Genomic DNA, 24,844 nt, shown 5'->3' with positions numbered 1-24,844 from the left:
TTATCCTGCAAAGTGTCTCGCCTCCTCTCAGCATTCCAGCTCGGCCCTGAAAACTCTTAGCAAGCACTGCTACAAACTTCCAATCATCTCTACATTAGAATATCACATTCCCTCCTCCCATCAGGACAAACACTTCACACAAGTAAAATCAATCCATTTCTCCTGCATTTCCATATGCAGTGGAGAGCTGCAACTCTCTTTAATCCCAGATAATTTCATGCTGTTCAAACCTATTGCTATGCATTGCATTTCCTAAGCGAGACGTATATTGTACAGCAGGTGGCAGTCATACTCCTAAGGAGCGAATGACCACAAGTGAATCTTTCAATGATGATTGCAAGTCCATTTCTCCTGCATATCAGTATGCAGTACAGAGCCAAAGATCTTTTATTTCTCAGATCATTCTATGCTGTTTTTTCACATTGTTTATTGAGCACATTTTTCCTGCATTTCTATATCCACTGAAGAGTTGCAACTGTCTTTATTCCTAGATAAGTTATGCTGTTGGTCACATTGTTTCTAAATTTGACTAATATTTACCTTCTCTTCTCTCTAGACTGATGTCCCTAAAACGTCAACTGCATTATTTTCCCATTAGCATTAACAGCCTGAGATTACTCCTGTGCAAGTGCAGTCCGCACTCCAGAGGCCATGGTTCAAATTTTTCACAGATTTCTTAGGATTGTGAAATGTGAATAAGTTTCACCTATATATATAAATAATGTGTTGTTTCTACAGAAACGAGTAGGTAAACCAATATTACTTCCAGCAGGTCTCTTCGGGAGCCCATCTAAAATCCCTTCCACGAGATTGTTCACAGGTTTTCCTCTTGCTTTCGCTATCTAGGTATCACTCCATGACTTCGTCTTTAGCTTCCAAGGAGCCAAAGACATTTAAGTTGCTAGAAAGCACAACTGCGGTGCTCCTACCATTGGCTCAAAACATCCCTAAGCAGCACAAATGGGCTGTCCTGGTGCCACAACCACAGCGTCTTTGGGGCCATATGACAGTTCATAAATATATATACACATCGCAATCCACATGTTTCGTTAAGGTTCTCTACTCGGTGCCACCTGCCATTCGAATGCAGAGTGGGCTCTTCCGTTCAAGCGCAGTGGTGGTGCAGTAATCTTAAGAGCATTTTAGCATTTCTCGTTAACCTTCGCATTGGCATTTCCTTTGATCTTAGTTAAAACAATCCCAACACATAATAAATAGAGCTTGATATAACCTTCAAAATAACTTTTGTTTCCTTACAGCTGTGCATAAATGTAATAAAACCATATGTGCCCGAATTAATACTGCAACTGCAGTGCCCCACCAGATGCCCACGCTTGATACTGCCGAAGCATCACCCGCATCCTCTCGATAATGCCACAGCAGCACTCCTTTCACATTTTGATACTGCTGCAGTAGTGCTCCGCCTAGACAAACATAATAAAGTTGTATTCTTAACGAAACTATTGTTTTCCTCAAAGCTGCATATAAAAGTAACTGACGTGTTTTCCATAACTAACCTTTTGCTTCCCTTACAGACATATATAAAGGTAATACATTTACATATTCCTAATTAACCATTTGCTCCCCCAACAGGTAAGTACAAACTAACCTTTGTTTCCCTAACTGGTAAGGGTGCTCCGATCAGGATTTTTGGGGCCGATCGCTGGAAGCAATATTGGCCGATACCGATCACCTTCAAATGTCTGATGAGGTTGGTGGTGTTGAAATACTTTCTGCCTCGTCAGATTTCCTTGGCACACACATTGCAAATTGCAATTTTTCACCTGGTAGAATTGCCAGACCGCTGAATATAGTGAAGCCATTTTAGCTGCGCATAGAAAAATTGTCTCACGAGTTTTGCATCATCTGATCGGCTCTTCTGATCGGCCTTTATAGAGACCACCGATCAAACTATTTAAAACAATTATCGCCCGGTAACAATCGGCGGCAGGCCCGGACTGGCCATCGGGAGCACCGGGACAATTCCCTCTGGCCTGGCGACTAAGTTGGCCTGCTGCCAGCCAGCGGTTTTCTATTTATTTTTATTATTATTTTATATTACTACCTTTACCAGTGATCATTTTTGAATTCGTCATTCAATAAAATTATAATTAATATTAATAACAATAATAAATAAAAAAATCATGAATCTGTTAGTCTTGACTGGCAAGGCTACGATTCGACTTTACGCCTCAGACAAACGGTTAAACAGAAAATGCGAGCAGCACCCGATGACGGAGAGAAAACGGCCAGGTGGAGCAGAGAGGGAAAGGACAAAAAAAAGAAAGCGCTCCAAGAAGCAGCAAAATGTTGCAAAATTACTGACCTGTTCAGGGCTTCAAGTGTAGGTCAATTTCATCTGTAAATACTGTAATTTTTTCTTCGTTAACTTAGTATTGAACTGATAGCAAATGTAAGCGGTAGCACCCGTCTAACGTTACATCCGTGGAGAAATCAAAACAAATGAGTGCACACAGAAAACTCACAGAAGAAATGTACTGAGGTAAAAATTCTAATTGTTGTTTTTTTTTTTTATATAACATTTAACATAACACAACTAAGGGAGCTGTTTTGCTGAATATTATCACGATTGAAAATGTTACATTGAATTTATTGTTCAATAAACAAGTAGCGTAGTTAATATTTATTATTAAGTTACTTACATTTTAGACACAAATCATATTAACTGTTTTTGTTCTATTTCACCGACTAAAATAGTTCCAAAGGAAAGCTACAGCAGCGCGGTGTTTTGTTACTGAATGATTCAGCATTTTGAACGAATCTTTTGTATGAATCACTCACTAATTAAGACCGGTCACTTGCCCCCACCTATTGGCGGTTTAGTTTAATGTTTAAGTATTGCATTTTTTTTATATTCAAACATTTATTTAAAACATCAATCTCATAACATTATTTATTGCAGTTGTAATTGCAGTGCACATTTTTTTATTTGATGGGTAATAGCCCTATTGTGTCTTATTATTATAACTGAATTTATTGATCAATAAATGGTAACCACTGATACACAGCAAGTGCAGGTCTGTGTTCAGATTTTGCCTGCATGGATCCTAAAAATTGAAAATTTTGCTGAAATACAACAAAATGGGCTCCCAAAATCCGCTCTAGTGGAACTTAGCAAATTTTTGATCAACTTTGATGATCGTGGCACAGTGGAGACATTGCAGGCAGAGCTGACAAATTTGGCAACACATTGGAAAAGGCTGAAGATGTCTACTTTGGATAGCTATAGTGTAAAGACAGTGAAGGAGCTCTCAAGAGAAGATGACAACCTTTCAGGTGCTGATGAGGGCTTGGAGTTGGTGAGCACACTTTGTTCAACTTGCAAAAACTGTGCAATATGTTGCCATATCCTGCTGTCTAAATACAACCTTCTCACTGATGTCATGTCATTGGACTGGGCTACACATTTTTGTTGACATTGTCTGTGACACAAGTAGCCTGTGAAAGAAGCTTCTCCACACTGAAGCTTGTGAAGAACAGACTTAGGACCTCTATTAATCAGGAACACCTTGAGGCTTTCATGTTAATGTCAACAGAGAGGGAGATACTTGTTGGAATTGACATTGACAACATTATTGATAAAGTTGCTGAGAGCAGCGAAGTCTTATGCAACCTGCTGACCTTCTAAGCTAACATTTTTGTTTAACCTCTCTTCTGCAGTTTATATACACTTATGAGTGAGAAGTAGAGAGGTAGAAACAGCTTTGGACTTCTAGAGTAAATGCTTGTATGTACGTTATGTGCAGACCCATTTGCTTTACTTCTAGGTTGGTTGTTTATGTTTTTATATTATGGTCATACTGTGAAATAAATGTAATTTAGGGGGAAAAAAAACAAGGTTGTCCGTGTTTCTAAATTGTATTTGGGTGCATAGGATGGCCTGGATGGGTGTAGGATTTCCCGGCCTGAAATTGTGTCCCAGTCCAGCCCTGATCGGCGGCCAATCGTTCGGAGCCCCCTTACTTACAGGCGTTGATAAATCTAATAAATTAATTTGTGCCCTATTTGAGCAGCAACAGTGCCCCACCTGACACTACCGCAACAATGTCCCGCCCATGCCAAATGTGTGTACACTGAGTTATTACTATTTTCTCCACAGGCACATTCAATTCTTAAGTTCCATAAATTTATAGATGTGCATCTACAGCAATGTAAACACTGCAGTGCTCCCACAGGAGCCCCCTTAACCATGCCCCCAAATACTCAATTCACTGCGACAACAGTACTCTAAACTCCGCTCCTGCAAGAGGCCCACTTACTCTACAACCGCAGCAGCGTTTTTACCATGCCCTTTGTCTTCACTTCTCAGCAGCTGCAACGAGCATTTCAGGAGATACATATTTAGTCTCTATTGAGGGTAGATATTGAGTGAGGCTACCTCTGCAAGCCAGCGAATCTGGCAGTACACCAATGGTACAACTACCTACGGCCATACACAGGTCCTTTAATCTAAACCATCCACCCAGATTGGGCCCTTATTTGAGGCTGTCCCCATAAGTTGGCTGATTAGAGGCAAATATCAATGGTACAGCCCTCTATTGCCATATAAAGGTCCTTCGTCCAAACCTTCCACCCACAGCAGGCCCTCGCGTGAGGCTGCCTCCAAAGGTAGGCTGTTCCAATGCAGTTTACCACAATCTAGCACTTCTGTCAGCCCTCGATTTGGCGTTCCATTCACCCAATTTGGATGATTATATATGTTGTGCTTAATACTGGTTCTACTACAGCATATTATCCATTTCACAATTCATTCCATTCCTAAACCAATTCAAAAGCATTTAACCAGATACAACCAAAGAATGCCTCTAACCATCGATATCTTAATTAATGCCTAACCACTCTCCGCCTTGTTCGGATGCAGAGTGGACCAGCATTCGGATGCATGCTGAGCTTACCCATTTGAATGGCACGAGCCAAAATAGAGCACTCTCCCGTTCGAATCGCCGAGTGAGCCAACTCTCATTCTCACGTTCCCCGTTCTAATGCTGTGAGCCCATCCACTTCCATCCTTAGTGGTTGTTTTGATTAAAAATAATTTAGAACATTCTGAGAATGTAATTTTTTCGTTCACAGAATTATAAGGCCAGTTTAATTAAAATAACTGCAATAATAGAAAACAATAGGCAATAATACATAGGCCTAATCATTTATTTAAAATATTATATTAAGAGAATGTTGCAGAAATGATTCAAAAGTAAGCTATAAAAATAATTTTATGTTAGTGTTCCAATAAAGCACATTGTAGCTTTCCTCCTAGTATTATGTTTTTTTTTTTCATTTAATACATCTTTTTCATGGAGGGTTGTGATATTTAAAAGCATATTGAAATAACTTTACAGTGGAGAGGTAGATATGCGTTTATTTTGCCATGGAGTGAACAAGGAGCTGGTTCTCTCTAATCCAGGAGTGTGGAGCGAACAGGGAGCGGGAAATGGACAACCCGGTGTGACGATGGAGCGAGTGAATAAAGAATGCTTTGAGCATGGAAGGGAAATTGTTGCCTCTCCACTTCACTAACATACTCTCTGGTCAAGAGTAATCAGGAGGTTGATCAAGTTTCCAACTACTCACACTCACCACCAACACCCAAACTAACCTAAACACGTAACACCCCCCCTCGAAAGACCACGGCCGTCTTTTCTGGAGCGATCTTTTGGTGAAGACATCTGGGATGGGTGGGTAAATAATGAGAGTATTTTTATTTTTGGGTCAACTATCCCTTTTAATAATTATTTTAAACATAAGAGGTGTAACAGTTCAATTTTCTAATATAGATCAGTTCTGTTGACACTGTGATTGTCAACTAACAAACACCATGAGCGTTCAACATCACATACACCAGATATGTGTTCATAAACAAGATCAATATAACCAATATTAGCACCAAAAGTCCTTAAGTGACAAGTCATTAAGATTTGTTTTGCGCTGAAGTAGATTACTAAAAAGCATTTGCGTGAAGGCATCTAAACGCCATCACAGCAAGAACAGCCGTCACTTTTGTTGTCATGATGAGTACGTATCTCTGATAAGCTATTCAAGAGATTGGACAGATTCGTACTGTATTGAGTAAGTTAGATTGAGTGCACATGTTTTATTGACAGACCAGTGGTGAACGCATATGTACCGTGTATGAACGCGTGTGCAGACCGACCGTCGCTCTCATAACATCAGCCATGCTCAGATAATATTTGTGGTTTTTATTTTTATTTTTTTAACATCCACTTGCAGTTGAATTCCCTCTCTTATGTGAATCAGCAATTTAGAAAACAGACACCTCACAATGTAGAAAACGCACACCTCACAATGAATACAGATTTGAGATTTGGTCCTCCTTCTGATCAGCAAGTTCCCCTCAAGTCACCAGTTCGACCATCAGCCCCGGTGACTTCACAGGCAAGGGGATCCATTGAACCTATGACTCCGCCTTGGCCCTCTGAGCGCACCATTTCCTCAAGCAGCTCTGCATCGTCCTTTAACTCGACATGGTGCCGTGGTTGAAGCTGACACGTCGCTCCAAAGAGTTCACTGATTTGGGCAACTCTAACAAGAGTCATCTTGTTACAGCCTAGAGATGACAAATATCCCAGTGGGTGGAAAACTGGGAGTTGTAAAACTAAAGTAATTCCCTTTATTAGTTTTCACTCTAAAATTTTATATAATGTTGAAATGCTGTAAAAAGGAACAAAAAGCCTTTTTGTCAGTGCTGTTGAGCCCAAATGTTATGTTATTTACAAATGGAACCTTGTTGTAAAATGTTACCAGCCCATTTAAAAGTTGAATATATATAAAAGGCAGCCTTTTGCTTCTGCACATGCCAGTCCCTGAAACAATTCCTGTCTGGTATTAGAAAGAGAGTTATGAGAAAGGAGTCACACTCCCAAATCATGCTTTTTTTCAATGCCCTTTCTTTTGCAGAGCTCACACCACCTCTGACCTTTCGATGCACAGCACCTGAGGATCGTCCTGATGTGCTTGCAGTTGGTTGTAATGTGCCTGCAAATTACCCCGGAGTGCCTAAAGCTAACCCTGAAGTGCCAACAGTTGGGCCCATAGTACCTGCAGTTGACACTGGAGTGCCTACCGTTGGCCCCATTGTGCATGCAGGTGACCCTGCAGGTGTTCTTACAGCAGAGGAGAAGCTAAAGTCCACAAGCTTCAAACTCAACTTCTCCCTAAATACTTTGTGAGTCAATGGTTTGCAGTTCTTCTCCACCTCCAATGCCTTGTGCACTAAGAAACTGTTGACTGCTGTAATTTTGACAAAGTGGGAAAACAGTGTTTTGTACTACTTCTTTGTTTTTAGACCTATGCAGTAGTACTTCAGAAGGGCATCTGACAAGTCCACCCCATGAAATTATTGTACTCCTTTACTACATTTGGAACAGGGATCCTACATTTTGACCAGGAACCATTGTAACATACTTAGTGTCTCTCCATTTGCAGAACAAGAGGTTTCCATCCCATATGTTCCTGGTAGGCTGGTAGTATTCTATTCAAGTGTCCAAGATTGGTCGATTCTGAACAGCGATGATGAAGGTAACACGTATCACGTGACAATACCATTTTGAATATTCCAATGCAATACAGGCTTGGCTAACTCATATTTATTACCTGAATTGATGCTCCTAGAAGGTTTAATTGCAATTAGCATGATTAAGTTAATATTCCTGAGCTAAACCTATGATAAACCTAAGTCTTTCTAGCAAGTCAGTCCACTGTCAGCCATTTTTGGAATGCTCTCAGGAGGCTATTTCCAGTCATGCCTGTGCAGCTCCTATCTACTTGAATGGAGAAAGACAAAAATGTCAAAAACATTTGGCTAAGATTATGATAAAAGAACATATTTAAAATCAGCAATAACATCTGACAATACTTTCAGCATAAATTGTGATTCTTTACATATTATGCAAAAAAATGCAAATTTCCCGGCTTGTATAGGTAATGCGCATGTGCGTTCTTGAGTTGATTGACAGGTGATGTCTGTATCTAAAGGGTGATTGGCTCTTCTAACTGTAAGGCGGGACTTCCTTTCTATCTCCATTGACCGTTGGGCGATCGGAGCTCATTAGTTGAGCATTCCAGTTTCTCCCATTAATTTTAATAGAAGTGGCCCATCTCTGCTAAATAATCTCTGGATAAACCTAGGATTAACTACCGCTCCAGTTTACCAATCATGAACATACAATTAGTATTATTGAAAATACACAGTGAGGGTCATCTTCAGAGATAGACAGGGTGTGATTCTAGAATACTGTAAGAAAAGTAAAAAACATTTTTTTTTTTATAGAAAATCAGTGTTTTCCCATATCTACCCAGAGAATTCTTTTTTCTGTGCATTCATATTGACTTCATAATGTTTTAAGGTGGGTTCCTTCTTTTTAAATATGATAAAATTATCTTTTTATAATGTAGAGTTTTTAGATAGTTACACTTTTAGACTTAACACCTAACCCATATATTGGATCAGCTTGGATAAATTATGAAAGCATACAGAAATATCACTCTCCACCCTGGATAGTTACATTTTTTTAGGCACAGAGATGAAGAGGAAGTGATTCCATTCTTTCTGTCACGTGATCATCACTCACCAATGAGATTTACATTAGTCAACCAGTCCTTGTCCCTCTGAATGTCAAGTAAATTCTTAAAAGATGCATAATGGTGGTTGATTTACTGATGCAGTAATGGAGAGTCTGGAATAATGTGAAATAATATTTTTGTACTACCCATAAGTTACTGATCTCATATAGAAAGTGATTAAGCTACTCCTAGCTATGCTCAGAGCATGTTTTCTGCATCTGAAGATGTAATTTTCATACTTATGTTCCTCTTCCCTTTTTGATACATTAATCTTCGAGAGAATATTCTTAAAATAAACAAAGAAAGATTCAAAAGCTTGTTAACACAGCAATAATATTGTAGTAATAGGTGTAGCACATTAGTTTGCAAAAGTTTTAAAATGGTTTGAAAACATCCGATCTAGATCTGATCATCTGTCACTGCTGCCTTGACTAAGAAATGTATTATTTATTTTGTGAATGCATTTCTTTTTTTGTTTTGGAATTTTTTTTTTTTTTTTCTCCCAATTTGGCATGCCCAGTTCACAATGTGCTTTTAAGTCCTTGTGGTGGCATAGTGATTTGCCTCAATCCGGGTGGCGGAGGATGAATCCCAGCTACCTCTGCCTCTGAGAATGTCAACCTGTGCATCTTATCACGTGGCTTGTTGAGCGCGTTGCCACGGAGACATAGTGCGTATGGAGGCTTCACAACATCCACAAACAACTCACCACATGCCCCATCGAGAACGTACCACATTATAGCAACCACAATGAGGTTACCCCATGTGACTCTACCCTCCCTAGCAACCGGGCCAATTTGGTTGCTTGAGACCTGACTGGAGTTACTCAGCACACCCTGGGATTCAAACTAGAGAACTAGTGACTCCAAGGGTGGTAGACAGCATCTTTACCACTGAGCTACCCAGGCCCCCATGAAGGCATTTCTTGTTTGTTGTGCACATTTTAGCAACTGTACAGGTTAGACGTTCAAACAGCAAAATATGTTATTTTCTTCCAGCACATTTTGTTGTGTTCTGCGCCATGACAATACAATTCAACTCTTTGTTTCACTTGAGCTTTGAGGGGGTGGCAAAGGGATCCAGCACACACTTACATCCGGCCCTGACTGGTTCAACACCTCTTGTACAACAAGACATGAATGATATTGATACCTCAAGTCTTGGAGGACCCTAAGCCCTAGCAACTACTCAGAATGCACAAGCAACTGCATAGCACGCCCTATCAACCATCCACAGCACCCTAGCATCATGGCTGTGTGCACAAGGAAACACTGCATACTAGTAAATTTTTCAGAAAATTTATAGGGAGATGTTTTTTTAAAAATCCATTTTACTTATTTTTTACTATAAATATGTTTACATCAACAGTCTCCTTGGCAATCATGATTTCAAGCTTGATTACACTTCTTAGTGCTTGACGTATGTGCAAAGCGCTAGATGGCACTAGGAAGTGTAATAGAGCTTGAAATCATGATCTTGCCTACTTGCAATGGCAAGATGTACAGTGAAAAAGGAGTTATATATGGGTGTGTTCTCACCCAAAACTGATTGGATAGCTTCAGTAGACATGGATTAAGCCACTAAAGTCTTAAAGTCTTAGCCACTTTCTGCTGTCTTTATGTGTTTTTTGGAATTTCAAAGTTTTGGTCACCATTCACTTGCACTGAATGGATCAATAAAGCTTAAATATTCTTCTAAAAATGTTCGCTTGTGTTGAGCAGAAGAAAGAAAATCAGACACGTTGTGAGGGTGAGTAAAGGATGAACTATTCCTTTCTAGTAGGGGTGTATTTAGCCTCGTTTTACACAATTTAGCTATTTTTTTTTTTTACATTAATCAGAAATGTGCCTTTTTTTAATATTCACCGGCGGCCAAAAGTTTGGAATAATGTACAGATTTTGCTATTTCGGAAGGAAATTGGTACTTTAATTCACCAAAGTGGCATTGAACTGATCACAATATATAGTCAGGACATTACTAATGTAAAAACAGCACCATCACTATTTGAAAAAAGTCATTTTTGATCAAATCTAGACAGCAGCCATCACTCCAACACCTTATCCTTGAGTAATCATGCTAAATTGATCATTTGGTACTAGAAAAATCACTTGCCATTATATCAAACACAGATGAAAGCTATTTGGTTTGTTAAATGAAGTGTAACATTGTCTTTGTGTTTTTGAGTTGCCACAGTATGCAAAAAACTGGCATGTCTTAAGGTCAATATTAGGTCAAAAATGGCAAAAAAAGAAACAGTATTGGACCATATGAGAGAAATATCAATCACAGGGACAGTCACAGTGCACGCGCTGCATGTGTGTGATTGTTTTCAATAGGAATCTCGTGAGCTCGCAGCGTCACGTGCTCGTCACAGTACCAGGAAGCTCGCGCAACACAGATAGCTGGATGCTAGATGTCAAAAACTGAATCCTGTCGACAGTTAACAGTTAAACCCAAATTAAAGCATAGAATCGCGTGGAACAATGGGATGAAATCATATGAACGTACACTTTCGTGGATCTGTGTTTTTAGCGACTTTACAGGGAGAAATGTGGAAGCTAACTAGCAAACAACTCATATTAACAACAGAAAAACAAAAGAGGTTCAGTGGTAATCTCGTTTATATTTAGACATTAAACCGACACGGGACACAAGGAAAATTTTATTTATACTTCGAAATATATTTTGGTTATTTATTTTCCTGTGTTTAGTAATAAATAAGAGCTCCATTATGCATGACGCATATGAGCCAGTTCCCATTCTGGAGAAATTACCCCTCCAGATTGACTGTCTAGCGGCCTGGGGTGAGTTTTGCTTGTCTTTTAAACACTAACATGGTTAAGGTTTGATACTCTTCCTTCACTGATAATGGCTGCGTCTCAGAACATGTGTCAAACGACAATTTTGGGGATTCTGAACGAATGGTTTTTCTCATTCTGTCTCAAAGCATATGAGCTGTCTTCGTAGGCAACATGTTTAGACATTCAAACCGATAGTCTATATAGTGTTAGAAAAGTTGTTGTTAGACTATGTGGTTGCTATCTTTCTAGGTATGTCTTTATAGAAGCAAGAGGCAAAAATAGACAACGTTTAGGACATATAATTGTCAGAATATTCGACTGTTTGTATAGTGGAATAGTTGTTCTTTCTCTGACTGTCTCTCAAAACCTATTGAGCTGCTACCAAGGCATTTGAAATTAATTTAAATGAAAGTAAAACAAGCAATGAACTGAAAGCACATTTTAGTACAGTTACAAACAGTGTAAACAATGTCTATTTGACATCTACATCAATCAGCAACAACATTAAAACCACCTGCCTAATATTGTGTATATCCCTCTCGTGCCGCCAAAACAGCGCCAACCTACATCTCAGAATAGCATTCAGACATGATATTCTTCTCAACCCAATTGTACAGAGTGGTTATCTGAGTTACCATAGACTTTGTCAGTTTGAACCAGTCTGGACATTCTCGGTTGACCTCTCTCATCAACAAGGCATTTCCATCCGCAGAACTGCCACTGAATGGATGTTTTTGGTTTTTGGCACCATTCTGAGCAAATTATAGAGACTGTTGTGTGTGAAAATCCCAGGAGATCAGCAGTTACAGAAATACTCAAACCAGCCCATCTGGCACCAACAGTCATGCCACGGTCCAAATCAACTGATGGTAGATGTGAATATTAACTGAAGCTCCTGACCCATATCTGCATGATTTTTTGCACAGCACTGTTGTCACATGATTGGCTGATTAGATAATCACATGGATGATGGTTGGTGCCAGGTGGGCTGGTTTGAGTATTTCTGTATCTCCTGGGATTTTCACACACAACAGTCTGTAGAATTTACTCAGAATGGTGCCAAAAACAAAAAAAAAACATCCAGTGAGTGGCAGTTCTGCGGATGGAAATGCCTTGTTGATGAGAGAGGTCAACAGAGAATGGTCACAAAGTCTATGGTAACTCAGATAACCACTCTGTACAACTGTGGTGAGAAGAATATCATGTCAGAATGCAATTCTGAGATTCAGGTTTGCGTTTAATGTACATGCTGAGGGTTCAAGATAAATATCTTTTACCCTAGACTAAAATTATAATTATTTAAGTATAAACAATTATACTTCTTTTGAACTCTAGATTACACTACAGATCGTTCCATTTATGAACCAAGGCTATTGTAAGGCTCCTGCTCATTTGAAAATCTTTGTCATGTATCATTCAGTGTGATGATCGTTCTGTTTTTGCAGACGATTGGCTCCTTGTTGGGACCAAACCAGGCCATCTTCTTCTGTACAGGATCAAGAAAGATGCAGGTGTGTAGTTATTGTTTTTACATTTGTGCTTCTATTCAGCGGAATTTACTTTTAAGTGTAATTGATTACATATTATATTTCAGGTACAAACAGGTTTGAAGTTACATTAGAGAAATCCAATAAGAACTTCTCAAAGAAGATTCAGCAGGTATGACTACGGCAAGCCAAATTGACTTTTAATCATATGCTGGATTTAAATGATAGATATCTATAATTCAGTTTTCACTTGTTAAATTGATAATTCTTTATCAGCCATTGAACATTCAACAGTGTCCTCTCAACATTTCTGCTGTCTGGGTTCTGGAAGTATTTTTCCCATTAATTATTTTCATTGGATTTTCATAAGAGTTGTTATCCATGAAGCAAACCAACCAGCTTTGAGCTTAATCACAACATTACAAACTGTTATTTAAAGCAAAAATGTATTTGAAAATCTGACAAAAAGATAAAAGTACAAGACTGCTTTTCTGTAGGTTACGAACTACAATCCAATCAAGCATTGCGCATGACGTAATAATTGAATAAAAAACTATGGAAATATAAAAAAAACTTTTGATTTTAGGTTGTTGATTACAAGTATAGAAACAAAATATTTTGTTTATTGCAAAATGTTCTCATATTTACAAATATACAGTATATGAAGTTCGAGGGTGTAGGGAGACCGTCTTGATTGCGTCATGGATGTGGGCACTCGCTGCTGACTTGTTGGCTGCGGTTCTCTGATTAGTGGATCTTTCTCTGTTGGACTATGGGTATTGTTGTTGTTCATCAGGAATTCCGCTATTAAAGATGATTTTTAAACAGTTACGTTGAAATAATGTGGACTGATGCTTCAACAAAGGCATATACCATCAATGAACAACCTCAGAGCTCATGGTAGGTCTGTCTTTAAAGGTTTATAAGTTATTGTTGAGAAATGAATAGTCTTTGGAAAAAATTAATGGGATTTTCATTCTGTTACCCTACTTCTACTAGGGATGGGCACGAGTACTCGGACATGACCACAAAGATCGATCATGAAAACGATGGCCGATAACGATCACACACGAAGGTGACTTTTGACTAAATTCGAAATTCAGTGACATCTACCGATAACTATACACAAACGTGACGACGAGGGGCCTTATTTTTGATTTTGAGATTGAGAACTTTTTGATTTTAAGCAGTAATTTGATTGTCAACAGGGACAGTTTATTACAAGAAAAAAACTGATATACGATGTTGCAATGCTAGTTTATGATAATCTAAAGAGAATATAATTAACCGTATTTTGAACACCTGTCTCTGCAATGTTTTATTATCATTTAATATTAGAACTTTAAAGAATTATTTAAAGTTAGAATTTATTTGTATTTTTTATAATTTTTTTTATTAAGAACGTTTGTACTAGTGGAAACCTTATAACTGATATAAAAATATAGCATTTTCACAAGTAGTAATTCTATAGAGCGCAACAGTCTGGTTCCGGATGTAAAAATCCCATTCTTTTATCCCATAGACAAATTGATTTTCAACGTTAAATTATACATTTTTAAAGACAGACCTACTGTGAGCTACGAGATTGTTCATCAATGGTATATGCTTCCGCTAAAGCCATCTGTGCCATTATTTCAAATTCATTGTTTAAAAATAGTATTTGATAGTGTAATTCATGGTAAACAACTACATTACCCATGGTAAAGCAGAGAAAGATCTACCAATCAGAGAACTGCAGCCAACAAAACCTGCGAAACGTGCCTCAGTGTTACCGCGCGCTCCCATTACCACTGTGAATGAAGTAATCGAGTCGGTCTCCCTACACCCTTAAACTACTTTTATATTTGTACATATCAAAAGTTTGTGCAATATATTGTTTCTATACTTATAAGTCTGTTTTTATGTCACTCAAATGGCTTATGCTTTTTCCATCATGTTACTTCTCACAGCTGTTCGTGGTATCCCATTACAAGATTTTGGTTAGTCTGTTGGGTGAGTATTTAATTATAGAATGGTCAAGTCATATTGTCATTTGATGTGAAGTCATCTTCTTAGTTACTTTGTTTAGGATGTCTGTGAGGAAGTTGGCCCACATTTTTAGGAACTTGTTGGAAATGTTGATGTGGTATAGTGTAACTTGTGGAACTGCATAGTGTCAATATTAGCAGTGTCATTGGCCTCTTTCATTTCAGAAAATAACATCCACGTTCATGACCTGCTCACGTTCCAGCAGATAACGGTGGTGTCCAAAGCCAGAGGGGCCACACTGTTTGCCTGTGACCTGCAGGTAGCTAACAAAGAGAACATCTGATCTATGGTCATTCCATGTCATCTCAAGCAGAGGTGCCTGGCTCAAAGTGTTGTTTTTGCATATTTTTTAAACATAAATGATGATGAAAGCCAAAATATTATAAGTCGTAAATCAATATTTAAGGACTAATCCATTATTTTGTGGAGGGGTTTCAAAATAAAAAAACTTCGGCTATGATTTTGGAGTAAAATTACAGGGGGAAAAAAACCCAGGTAAGTTTTTATTAAAATCGGTTGACTTCAGCACTCCTTTTTGCATTATATGCTAGGGCTGCAGCCAACGATTATTTTGATAATCGATTAATCTACCGATTATTAGAACGATTATTCGACTTTTCGGGTGATTATTGCAACAATTAATCATTAGCTCTTAACCGACTATTCAGCTTGTGCCTCGACTTAAAAGGTTGCATTAAATGTGCTTACTAACAATAAAGACGAGAAAATTATCTTTTAAAGAATACATCTAAATGACATTCACTGAATTAAAGGTAAAAAACTTTTGTTTAATTTAGTAATACTTCACTTCAAAAAATCCTATTGTTATGCCAATGGTGGTACCTACCTATTTCTGTGTAAAAAATACAATTATGATGCTGCCATTATTTGAAAGTTATTAAAATGGTCTACAAAATAATGGATCAGTCAGTAAATATTAAGGCGTGGCGTTTAACCCTTTAAACGCAAGTGTCTAAGTATTAATAACTAGTCTTGATCCACACAAAATAGGTATTGCTTGACAGCTTAAAATCTCTACTTTCCCGTTCATGTTGGCATTATGACTAAAACTGAACAACTGCTTTGCAATTTGCAGACAAATCGGAAGTGTTCTGTTTTGATCATTTATTTACAAAATAATTGCCCTTCACATATTATTGCAATCAGTAAAAACATCAAACTGATAAAATAACCATGTGTCATATGTTGTTGGTAAGCTCCCAAAGAATAAAATACAACCAGACTATTTGTTTTACTCACAGTGAGTAATAGCTAAATATATGTATTTGACAATCATGTTAGTGTTGCTTATATGCCACATTTGCGCTTATAACTTCAATAAAAATAAACTGAACATAACAGATCACATACCATTACTTAGATGAGGCAGTTATCTTTCAAACGAGCCCACACACAAGGTAATCAGATGCATAGATCAGTTGATAATCCACATTAGATAAAGCACAATCTTAAATATGACCACCAGAAGATGGTGCCATTATGTTATGTTTTTTGTTTTTGTTTGGCGAGGCTTTGATTAAATAATTTGTGTAATTCTATAACTTTTGATTGCTCTGTATCAGCACAACATTTTTCTCAGTTACAGATGACATGACACCTTATTTACATCCAGAGATATATAATGTCAAATCAGAAAAAAATAAGAAATACATTTTTTTACTCAATTGTTTTTTGTGATTTTTCAGCAGTTTCTCAGGCTGAGAGTCTCAGAATGTATCATAATCTATATCGTTAAAATATTGTAAAAGTGTTCTTTGCAATGATACCAAACACTTTTTTAGTTACAAGCCTTTAATTTTGGGTATGCCACTGAAACAAGAAATATTTAAAAACACCTTCAGAGCTTAAAGGTTTAATGTTTTATCTTTTGTCATCATTTATGTTTATCTTTCTTCAGAAAAAGTACTTGCAAAATCAAAAATGTCAGCCGGGCACATTCCTGAAATTTGGGTGGTTTAACTTTGAATAACCTCTTTTTTAACTTTTGCATGTATAAAGTAGCCGCAAAAAAGTATTTGAACATTTAATGCACACTTAAAAGTGCAGTCAGTAATATTAGACAGCTAGCAGCAAATATACAGCATCACGCTAAAACAAAAGTTATCAGTTACCAATGCCATTGTAAAAATGCGCTCTTCACAGTCAGCCGTAAGTGTTCCATAAATGGAAGCGTACAATCCCAGGGGATTATCAATAAAGCGAGTAATATTTAGCTTATAATATCGTCTCATGAATGTGCGCCCAGCACAATATGCTAATTTACATACTTCATTATGTAAGAGCACATTACAGCATATTTTCAAGGATATTATTCTACTATAACTTTTTCTTTCTGTATAAAAGTTTTGGATTTACTTAAAAAAACATTCATGTCATTGCATTTGAAAACAAAATATCAGAGCAAGTGGCATCTATTTTCAAGCTAAACACTTTACAACAAGAAGGTTGCTAGGTTTGAAATGATAAACAATAGATATATTTATAGAAGCCAAAAATTATTTTGACATTTTCTGGTTGTCAGAACATGTCCATAGTTAAAATGTGTCTCTGCTCCACACATTCCCCCTTTGAAGCGCATCTGATTTCCTCCCCTCTCTCTCTCTCTATGCAGCAATCCAGCTCAGGTGAAGCCAAACTGCGCATGTGTGTTGCAGTCAAGAGGAAAATTCAGCTGTATTACTGGAAGGACAGAGATTTCTATGAATTACAGGTTGGTTAAGGAACACAGAGATCAAAGAATGTTTGAGTGGTCTATCCATTAATGAAGGCTAAATCATATGTGGTCACTGCTGCAGGGAGATTTTGCTGCTCCAGACATCCCTAAATCCATGGCTTGGTGTGAAAACTCCATATGTGTGGGGTTTAAACGAGACTACTATCTGATACGGGTAGGTAAAGAAAACAAATACAGGTAGAGGCGGTAATGACATGAATGTGCCCATTATCAGTGCTACTTTTTATAACTATATGTAAGCCATGTAAAGGGGAAATCAGAGTAGTATTTATTTAACACATAAACTAGGAACAGATAAATTCCTGTTTAGTCAAATTAAAAACAAAGCTATAATTTATATATCAACAGCATTTGAATACATATTTGATACAAACAAGATCACTTGAAAGGAAAGCACGTTTGATTTCTTCCTCAGCTCACTGCATATCCAATACAATGGGACATTAAACCTAGCGATGTAGTCCTTTGTCACGTTACACCTCAACTCAGTGTATAAAGTTGCTTGTTACATGAAAAGCTACACTGCTTACACTAAACAGAAGAGCTACTGTCTAGGGCTGGGCGTTATATCGAATATTAACCATATAATCGAGATGTAAAATTGACTAGTATCGTCAATATCGCAATGATTTTAATGTGCTTTCATTTGGCCATTAAGTTTCATAAAGAGTCATCACATCAGTAGACATTTTCACTTAGGGGTGTACTCACTTTTGTTGCCAGCGGCATCAGAAGGGCAACTGCTCTCTTTTGATTGCAACCCCTCCTCTTCTGATTGCATTTATTTGTGAAATTAAAATGACAGAAAGCTGTGTAATTTCAATGAATTGTCTCAATACCCATTTTACCAAAACTTCAGAGGAAGGCGTACCTTTCGCCTCTGGGAGGCGAAAGGTACACGATTAGCAATAAGCACACATTTCTGAATAGAAATGGCTTAAGGGCAGATTTCTGTTGCGATAAACCAAAACTTAGTATATTTTTTAGGCATGACGTCATCACGCACACCATTTTATCGCTAAAATTCCATTTGAATGGAAACGGGCAGAAGATGGCAAATTTCCAAAACGTTTTTTTTTTTTTTTTTTTACTTCTTTTGACTTTGTCGATAACAAAACTGCATGAAAAGTGAATTGAAACTAGGCTATTGTATATGAAATATACATATAAATTGCATATCAAGGAAAATTATTGAATTTCAATCTCCCTTGTGTGAATTATTAGATTTGGATTTAATGTCTTTAAAATATTTAATCTACTTGGCTGTGAAATGATGATGAAATGATGGTTCCTCTGATAAAACTAACACCCCCCCCCATTCATGGTGAATTAATAATAAATGTGTTATGTTTCTTTCTCAGATGGATGGTCGTGGTACCGTCAAGGAGTTGTTCCCCACAGGGAAACAGTTGGAACCATTGGTGGCCCCATTGGCTGATGGGAAGGTTGCAGTGGGCCAGGATGACCTTACGGTCGTTTTGAATGAAGAGGGTGTCTGCACACAGAAGTGTGCCCTCAACTGGACAGACATTCCTGTTGCGATGGGTATGATATCACTCTTAATGAACATGTGTTTGATTAAATAAATTATAAATGCTTTGCAATTGCAGTACTCCTGAGTCAGATCACTTGATTGATTACAGCTACGGCCAATCGTGTGCTTGGCTACAGCAGCGCATGCACAGTGATTCTGCATCTGACAGGAGTACACTGATGAGACAAAACATTATGACCACTGTGACTCGCTTTTTTTCATTGTGACAAAGGCCAAATTGTTATGGCCAGATGATTGGCCCAGAGCATCTCCGCAACAGCTAGGATTGTAGGGTGTTCCTGGTCAGTGGTGAGTACCTACCAACAGTGGTCCGAGGAGGGACAAACCACAAAACAGTGACAGGGTGTTGGGTGCCCAAGACTTATTGATGTGCGAGGCTAACCAAACCGACAGAAGGTATTCTGTGGCACAAGTCACAGAAACTTTTTATGATGTTACAGGAGTAATGCGTTTAGGACTGCTTTAATTAAATAATTAAATATTTAAATATTTTAAAATGGTTGAAATTTATGAAGAGATGTTGAAGGTCTCATAATTTCCCTCTTCGTCCTTCCAACGTACCATCCCCTTTGAAATAATGCATTCGCAGCTTTCTCTGACGCTGAATAAACTCTACTCGGTGTGTAGGCACCCTAATGTGGAGGACAAAGTGCTGTTTGACACTGGTGTTTAGCGGAGCTTTGACGCCTCGACTCAACTCGTGAAATGCACTTTACAATGATGAAGGGACATCATTGTAACTCAAAATTATTGTTATTATGCTGTTGTTTTCTTCTGATAAAAGTCATGTTCAGCAGTTTAAATAATGTAGGGAAATTATACAGTACATCTGCTTTGTTTTTATAATGCTAAAACATTCCACTGAAGTCAGTAGATTTGACATGCAAATTTTTATAATTTAGAAGGTAAGGACGTTATTGATACTCATTATTAGACTATTGTTGTGGTCTTTTTGGATGTAATGTCATGCTCGGTCATTCAAAAAGTGAATGGAAATTATAGATCTGCTTTGTTCTTATAATGCTTGAATACTATAAAGTCTCTTGACAGATTTCGGTCGTGAACATTTCAAATGATTCAATGACTTGCTCATAGCACATTAGACTTTCATTTGTTGCCACCTAGCAACATTAATAGAAGGTGTCACTAAACTAATCAATTACACTATGTAACACAATTTTGGTTCCTGGTTAGTAAGTGTTATCTCCTAATTGCTTATGCATCAAAAGTACATAAAATGGCTATTATTCCCCACAAACTTGGTTTTTGTGACCAGGACAGTGATATTTTGAAATGTACCTATTTCCAATGAGAAAACAGGTGAATTTGTTTATTTTCGTTCACAAAGTTTCGGTCACATAACATATGAATCCAAATGAACATATATTTCTACTAAAGTAATACAAAAATGACCACAAAAGATTTAGAAGTGAGTAGTTTTTAGAGATTTACGATTATACTGTAAATCACTTTCATGAATCAGCCCCCAAATATAGTCTTCCATCATGTACTCATTATACTGTCCTTGGTAGTGGTGCTCAAAGTCCAGTATATCCTGATGGAAGTGCTCACCTTGCTCCTCCGAGTACGCTCCCATGTTCTCCTTGAATTAATCAAGATGAGCATCAAGTATATGGACTTGGAGGGACATCCTACAGCCTTTTGTGCCGTAGTTCTTCACCAGAGTCTCAACCAGCTCCACATAGTTTTCAGCCTTGTGATTGCCCAGGAAGCCCCGAACCACTGCGACAAACTGTTCCAAGCTGCTTTCTCATTACTAGTGAGCTTCTTGGGGAATTCATTGCACTCCAGGATCTTCTTTATCTGTGGTCCGACGAAGACCTTTGAACTTTGCCTCAGACAGCTTAGGGAAGAAGTCTTGAAGGTACTTGAATACTGCCGACTCCTTATCTAAAGCTCTGACAAATTGTTTCTTAATGCCCAATTTGATGTGCTATGGTGGCATCGGCACCTTCCTGGGGTCCAACAGTGGCTCCCACTTGACATTGTTCCTCCCCACAGAGAACTCGGTCCATTGTGGCCAGTCCCAACTGTGGTAGTGTGCCTTGGTGTCCCTGCTGTCCCAAAGGCTAAGATAGCTTTGCCTTTGTTAAAACCACCTTAAACTTGGTAAAACCACCTTGGATACCCATCAGGAATGCCACCATTTTGAAGTCTCCTATGACCTCCCAGCCGTACTCATCATACTTCAAGGCGTCCAGCAAGGTCTTGATATGTATCCACTCATGGCACTTTTCCACTGCAAGTTACAGTTCGACTCGAATCTTCTCACTTAACTTTTCTGAGCTTGCTTTTCCACTACTGTTTAGTGCCGCCTCAACGTGGGTGGGATTATAGGCTGATCGTTATAGTTGCACCACCTCTACTGCTGTGACATCATCTTAAACACGACACAAAACAATAAACAACACGACCGCTAGCTGTTAGCTACTAGCTCGTTGTGCTGCATAAAGCAGTTGTTGCATTGTGATTTTATAGAAGTGTAACAGTTAAATTGGCCTGGTTGTTTAAGATGCAAGCTTTCCATTAGCTGGTCAATTAAATAAAGTAAAGCTTTCAAGCAGAGTATAGAGTTAATGTACCATCCTCCATCGTGCACTCAAACAACACTCTCCCTCCCATTGCTCAGTGGTCATACTGGTAGCGTCCATTTGGTTGAACCACTTTTCCATTAAGGTTCTGTAGTCACTTAAGTTTTTTTACTTTCCCCTACGCTGTTGGTAGGTCCGGTGGTAGCCGTGTCCGGCCAACAGCTGCTGTACTTCATGAAAGACTTTTTCATTTCGCTTTGTTTCGTTCGTCACAAACGAGAGGAACGTCTGCATCTCGTTTATTGACTATGTCCTGGTTTTGCGCACAGCCGTTTCTTTTTACAATTTGAAAGTCATGTGAACAAATTATACCGCTATCGCTGTTGCTAACTTTAAAACTAGCGGGTAGATGTCCCGTGTCGCAAATCCAGTGACGCTGGTAGTCATGATTCACTCTGACCAATCAGTGATCTGCAGGGCTTTGACGTCACATTTATTATTGCTCGGCTGTCTTGGAACCTTGACCGAGGTTGGACAAAAAAAAGTACCAGGTACTATTCACATTGAAAAACCCCCAAAAAGCGAGCAAAGTCGAGTCTAATTGTACCGTGCAATGGAAAAGCCTCATTAGGCAGCTGGAACTAAACTGAACTGGTGGTTTTACAAGTTTACTCGGCACTGAATCTATCTGGAATGTTCTGGAAAATAGGTATATTTTGTTCACAAAAGCAAAGTTTGTGGGGAATAATAGCCATTTTCTATCATTTTGAGGCATAAGCAATTAGGAAATAACACTTACTACCCAGAGACCAAAAAAAAAAAAAAAAAAGAAATGATTGAATCTGAACATATTTGTGAAACAGAAGCAAGCCACACCAAAATACCCTTTATATTTGTAGCTAATTCTGCACAATTGTGCAGATAATTTTCTATACTTGAATCGTTAAAATAGATTAAGTTGGTGCTTTTAGCTTATTCTTAAAAAAATATCCCCAGACATGTCCGTTGATTAGTGATTGTCTCAACTTTTTGGCCCTCAAAAACACACAGAAACAACTAAATAAAAGTTTGATTTAAACAGACATGTGTTTTTAAATATTACACATGTTGGTGTATAAAATGCCCTAGAAATGTCCTGGAAAATTGTGGCTTGAAAAGAGTGGAAACCCTGACATGACTGTCATCAGTGTTGTGACCCGTCAGTGAAACCTCTGCTCCAACTTTACACCAAAGTGTTTTTCATACACTGTTTTGCCTCACAAATTATGTCTTTAAGAATACAAAGCAACAATAAACATAAAAAAATGTAGCTTTTCAAAATTGAAGTTCTGGAGTACCTGGAAAATCGACATGTTTTGTTTTAAAGTGCATGAAATTAAAACGGAACATTTCTATACATTTAGCATGCCTGAGAAATGCATTCATTTTCAACATGTTTGATGTTCACGATATCCCATGCTTACAGTGAACTAATTTTAACTGCCCAAGATTGGAAGGGGCCATCTGACCGACATGAAATGTGACCAATCACAGCTTGTTTTGATTTTTAAGTGGCGTGTGGATGTGTAAACCACAAATAACTTTGCTTTGTGTTTTTGCCAAATGTCATTGTGGATACACAGACCTCTAAAACTCGCATATGTGACCAAATTTTGTGCTTGGTTCCAAAGAGCAAATTGTTTTTTGGAGGCAGCAAAAATCTTTTTTTTTTTTTTTTTTTTTTTTTTTTTTACTTTTTTCTACATCACTGTTGCCAAGAGTGGATGAACATACCTATACATGTTTTTGATCCTTCAAAAAGCTCTATACAGTATATAGACTATATTCATGGTTAAGAACAGTAAATGTATGATAGATAGATAGATAGATAGATAGAAAATTTATTTTACTGCAAAGTTAAATGTCATAATGGAGAAAGCGGGGTTCTGGAAGAATGGAAAGAAACATTGGTGTTTGTTCCAACCCTTACAAGATTGTCTCATCCAGATTGGTGTCTTGGCATGTTTGTGGCTTTGGTCTGAGCTAAATATTCCTCCCCACATGTGTGGAGGACTTCTGATTCATTTGTGGTCTTACAATGATTTACGATCAAAGATTCATCCTCCTTAAATATACCACATGTGCTAGTCTATTACCATCGCCTTAGCTTGTGTTGATGAAACACAGCTGCTGTTGTCTATAAGAAGATATTTTTTGTATATTTGTACCAAAGACTGAGTGATATAGCTAAATAACTTGATATATTGTGGACTTTTGATAATATTCAATAAGCTATATACAGTATAGCTATAAGGGAATGATTACAAAACTAGTGTAATGATGTGAAAGTCATTTTCAAATAATGGGTGCATTGAAGTCATTGCGATATTCACTATATTGCTTAATTTGATATTGCCAACGAATATATTGTCAACATTCAGTATATTGCCCTGCCCTATTCGCAGCAAATGATTATCAATGCCCCCTTTCCTTCTTTGTCTTTGATTATTTTGTGGGCTGTAGGTATTGATGAACATTGACAAGAAGTTATGTTAGAATGGTTTAATGGTAAGTCTCACATGTGGCCATTCTCTTATGTTCCTTCAGAGCACCAGTCTCCGTACATCATTGCAGTGTTGCCGCGTTATGTGGAGGTCCGCACACTTGAGCCCAGGCTGCTTGTTCAAAGCATAGAACTACAGAGGCCGCGGTTCATCACCTCCGCTGGGTGAGACTTCACTACCCATACAGCATTTCAGTTTAGAGAAAAACATGATCATTTAACTATTTGATGGACTGTTGCTTTTCAGCAGAGGGGAGCAGTCTTTTCTATCTGAGGAACTGTTTTCAAATCTGTAGACTATCTTCTGTGATCTAAGTGTTCAGTAGAGCACTAAACGTACACAAACAAAAGCCACTCAACTCACAGAGCTTCATCTATTACCCAGTTGTGCATATACTGTGAAAAACCACCAACACTCCCCATTGTTTGTTTCTTTTTTCATTGAGACCTGTGGTGCAGCGAGGTTTCTCCTACTCTGGTTTCAACTTGAAGGTGGCCTTTAATCTGTACTTCCTCATTTAAA

The 24,844-nt window shown here is 38.0% G+C and overlaps 1 protein-coding gene across 1 annotated transcript in view; it reads left to right on the top strand.

The window, feature by feature from the left end:
* Nucleotides 1–10,975: 10,975 nt before the first annotated feature.
* The window catches only part of LOC127657035 (vam6/Vps39-like protein), a 51,754-nt gene continuing 37,885 nt past the window's right edge, over nucleotides 10,976–24,844 (top strand). Inside the window, exons 1-9 of the mRNA XM_052145673.1 lie at nucleotides 10,976–11,405; nucleotides 12,848–12,913; nucleotides 12,997–13,061; nucleotides 14,839–14,881; nucleotides 15,082–15,176; nucleotides 17,550–17,648; nucleotides 17,734–17,826; nucleotides 19,034–19,217; nucleotides 24,366–24,486. Coding sequence (XP_052001633.1) covers nucleotides 11,333–11,405; nucleotides 12,848–12,913; nucleotides 12,997–13,061; nucleotides 14,839–14,881; nucleotides 15,082–15,176; nucleotides 17,550–17,648; nucleotides 17,734–17,826; nucleotides 19,034–19,217; nucleotides 24,366–24,486 — 839 coding nt within the window. The 5' untranslated portion in view covers nucleotides 10,976–11,332. The remainder of the gene's footprint in view (nucleotides 11,406–12,847; nucleotides 12,914–12,996; nucleotides 13,062–14,838; nucleotides 14,882–15,081; nucleotides 15,177–17,549; nucleotides 17,649–17,733; nucleotides 17,827–19,033; nucleotides 19,218–24,365; nucleotides 24,487–24,844) is intronic.

This window comes from Xyrauchen texanus, chromosome 16 (assembly GCF_025860055.1).
Source record: "Xyrauchen texanus isolate HMW12.3.18 chromosome 16, RBS_HiC_50CHRs, whole genome shotgun sequence".
NCBI classification, from domain to species: domain Eukaryota; kingdom Metazoa; phylum Chordata; class Actinopteri; order Cypriniformes; family Catostomidae; genus Xyrauchen; species Xyrauchen texanus.
The sequence above is the reverse complement of the archived record's forward strand: the minus strand, read 5'-3'. Positions and strand labels throughout refer to the sequence as shown.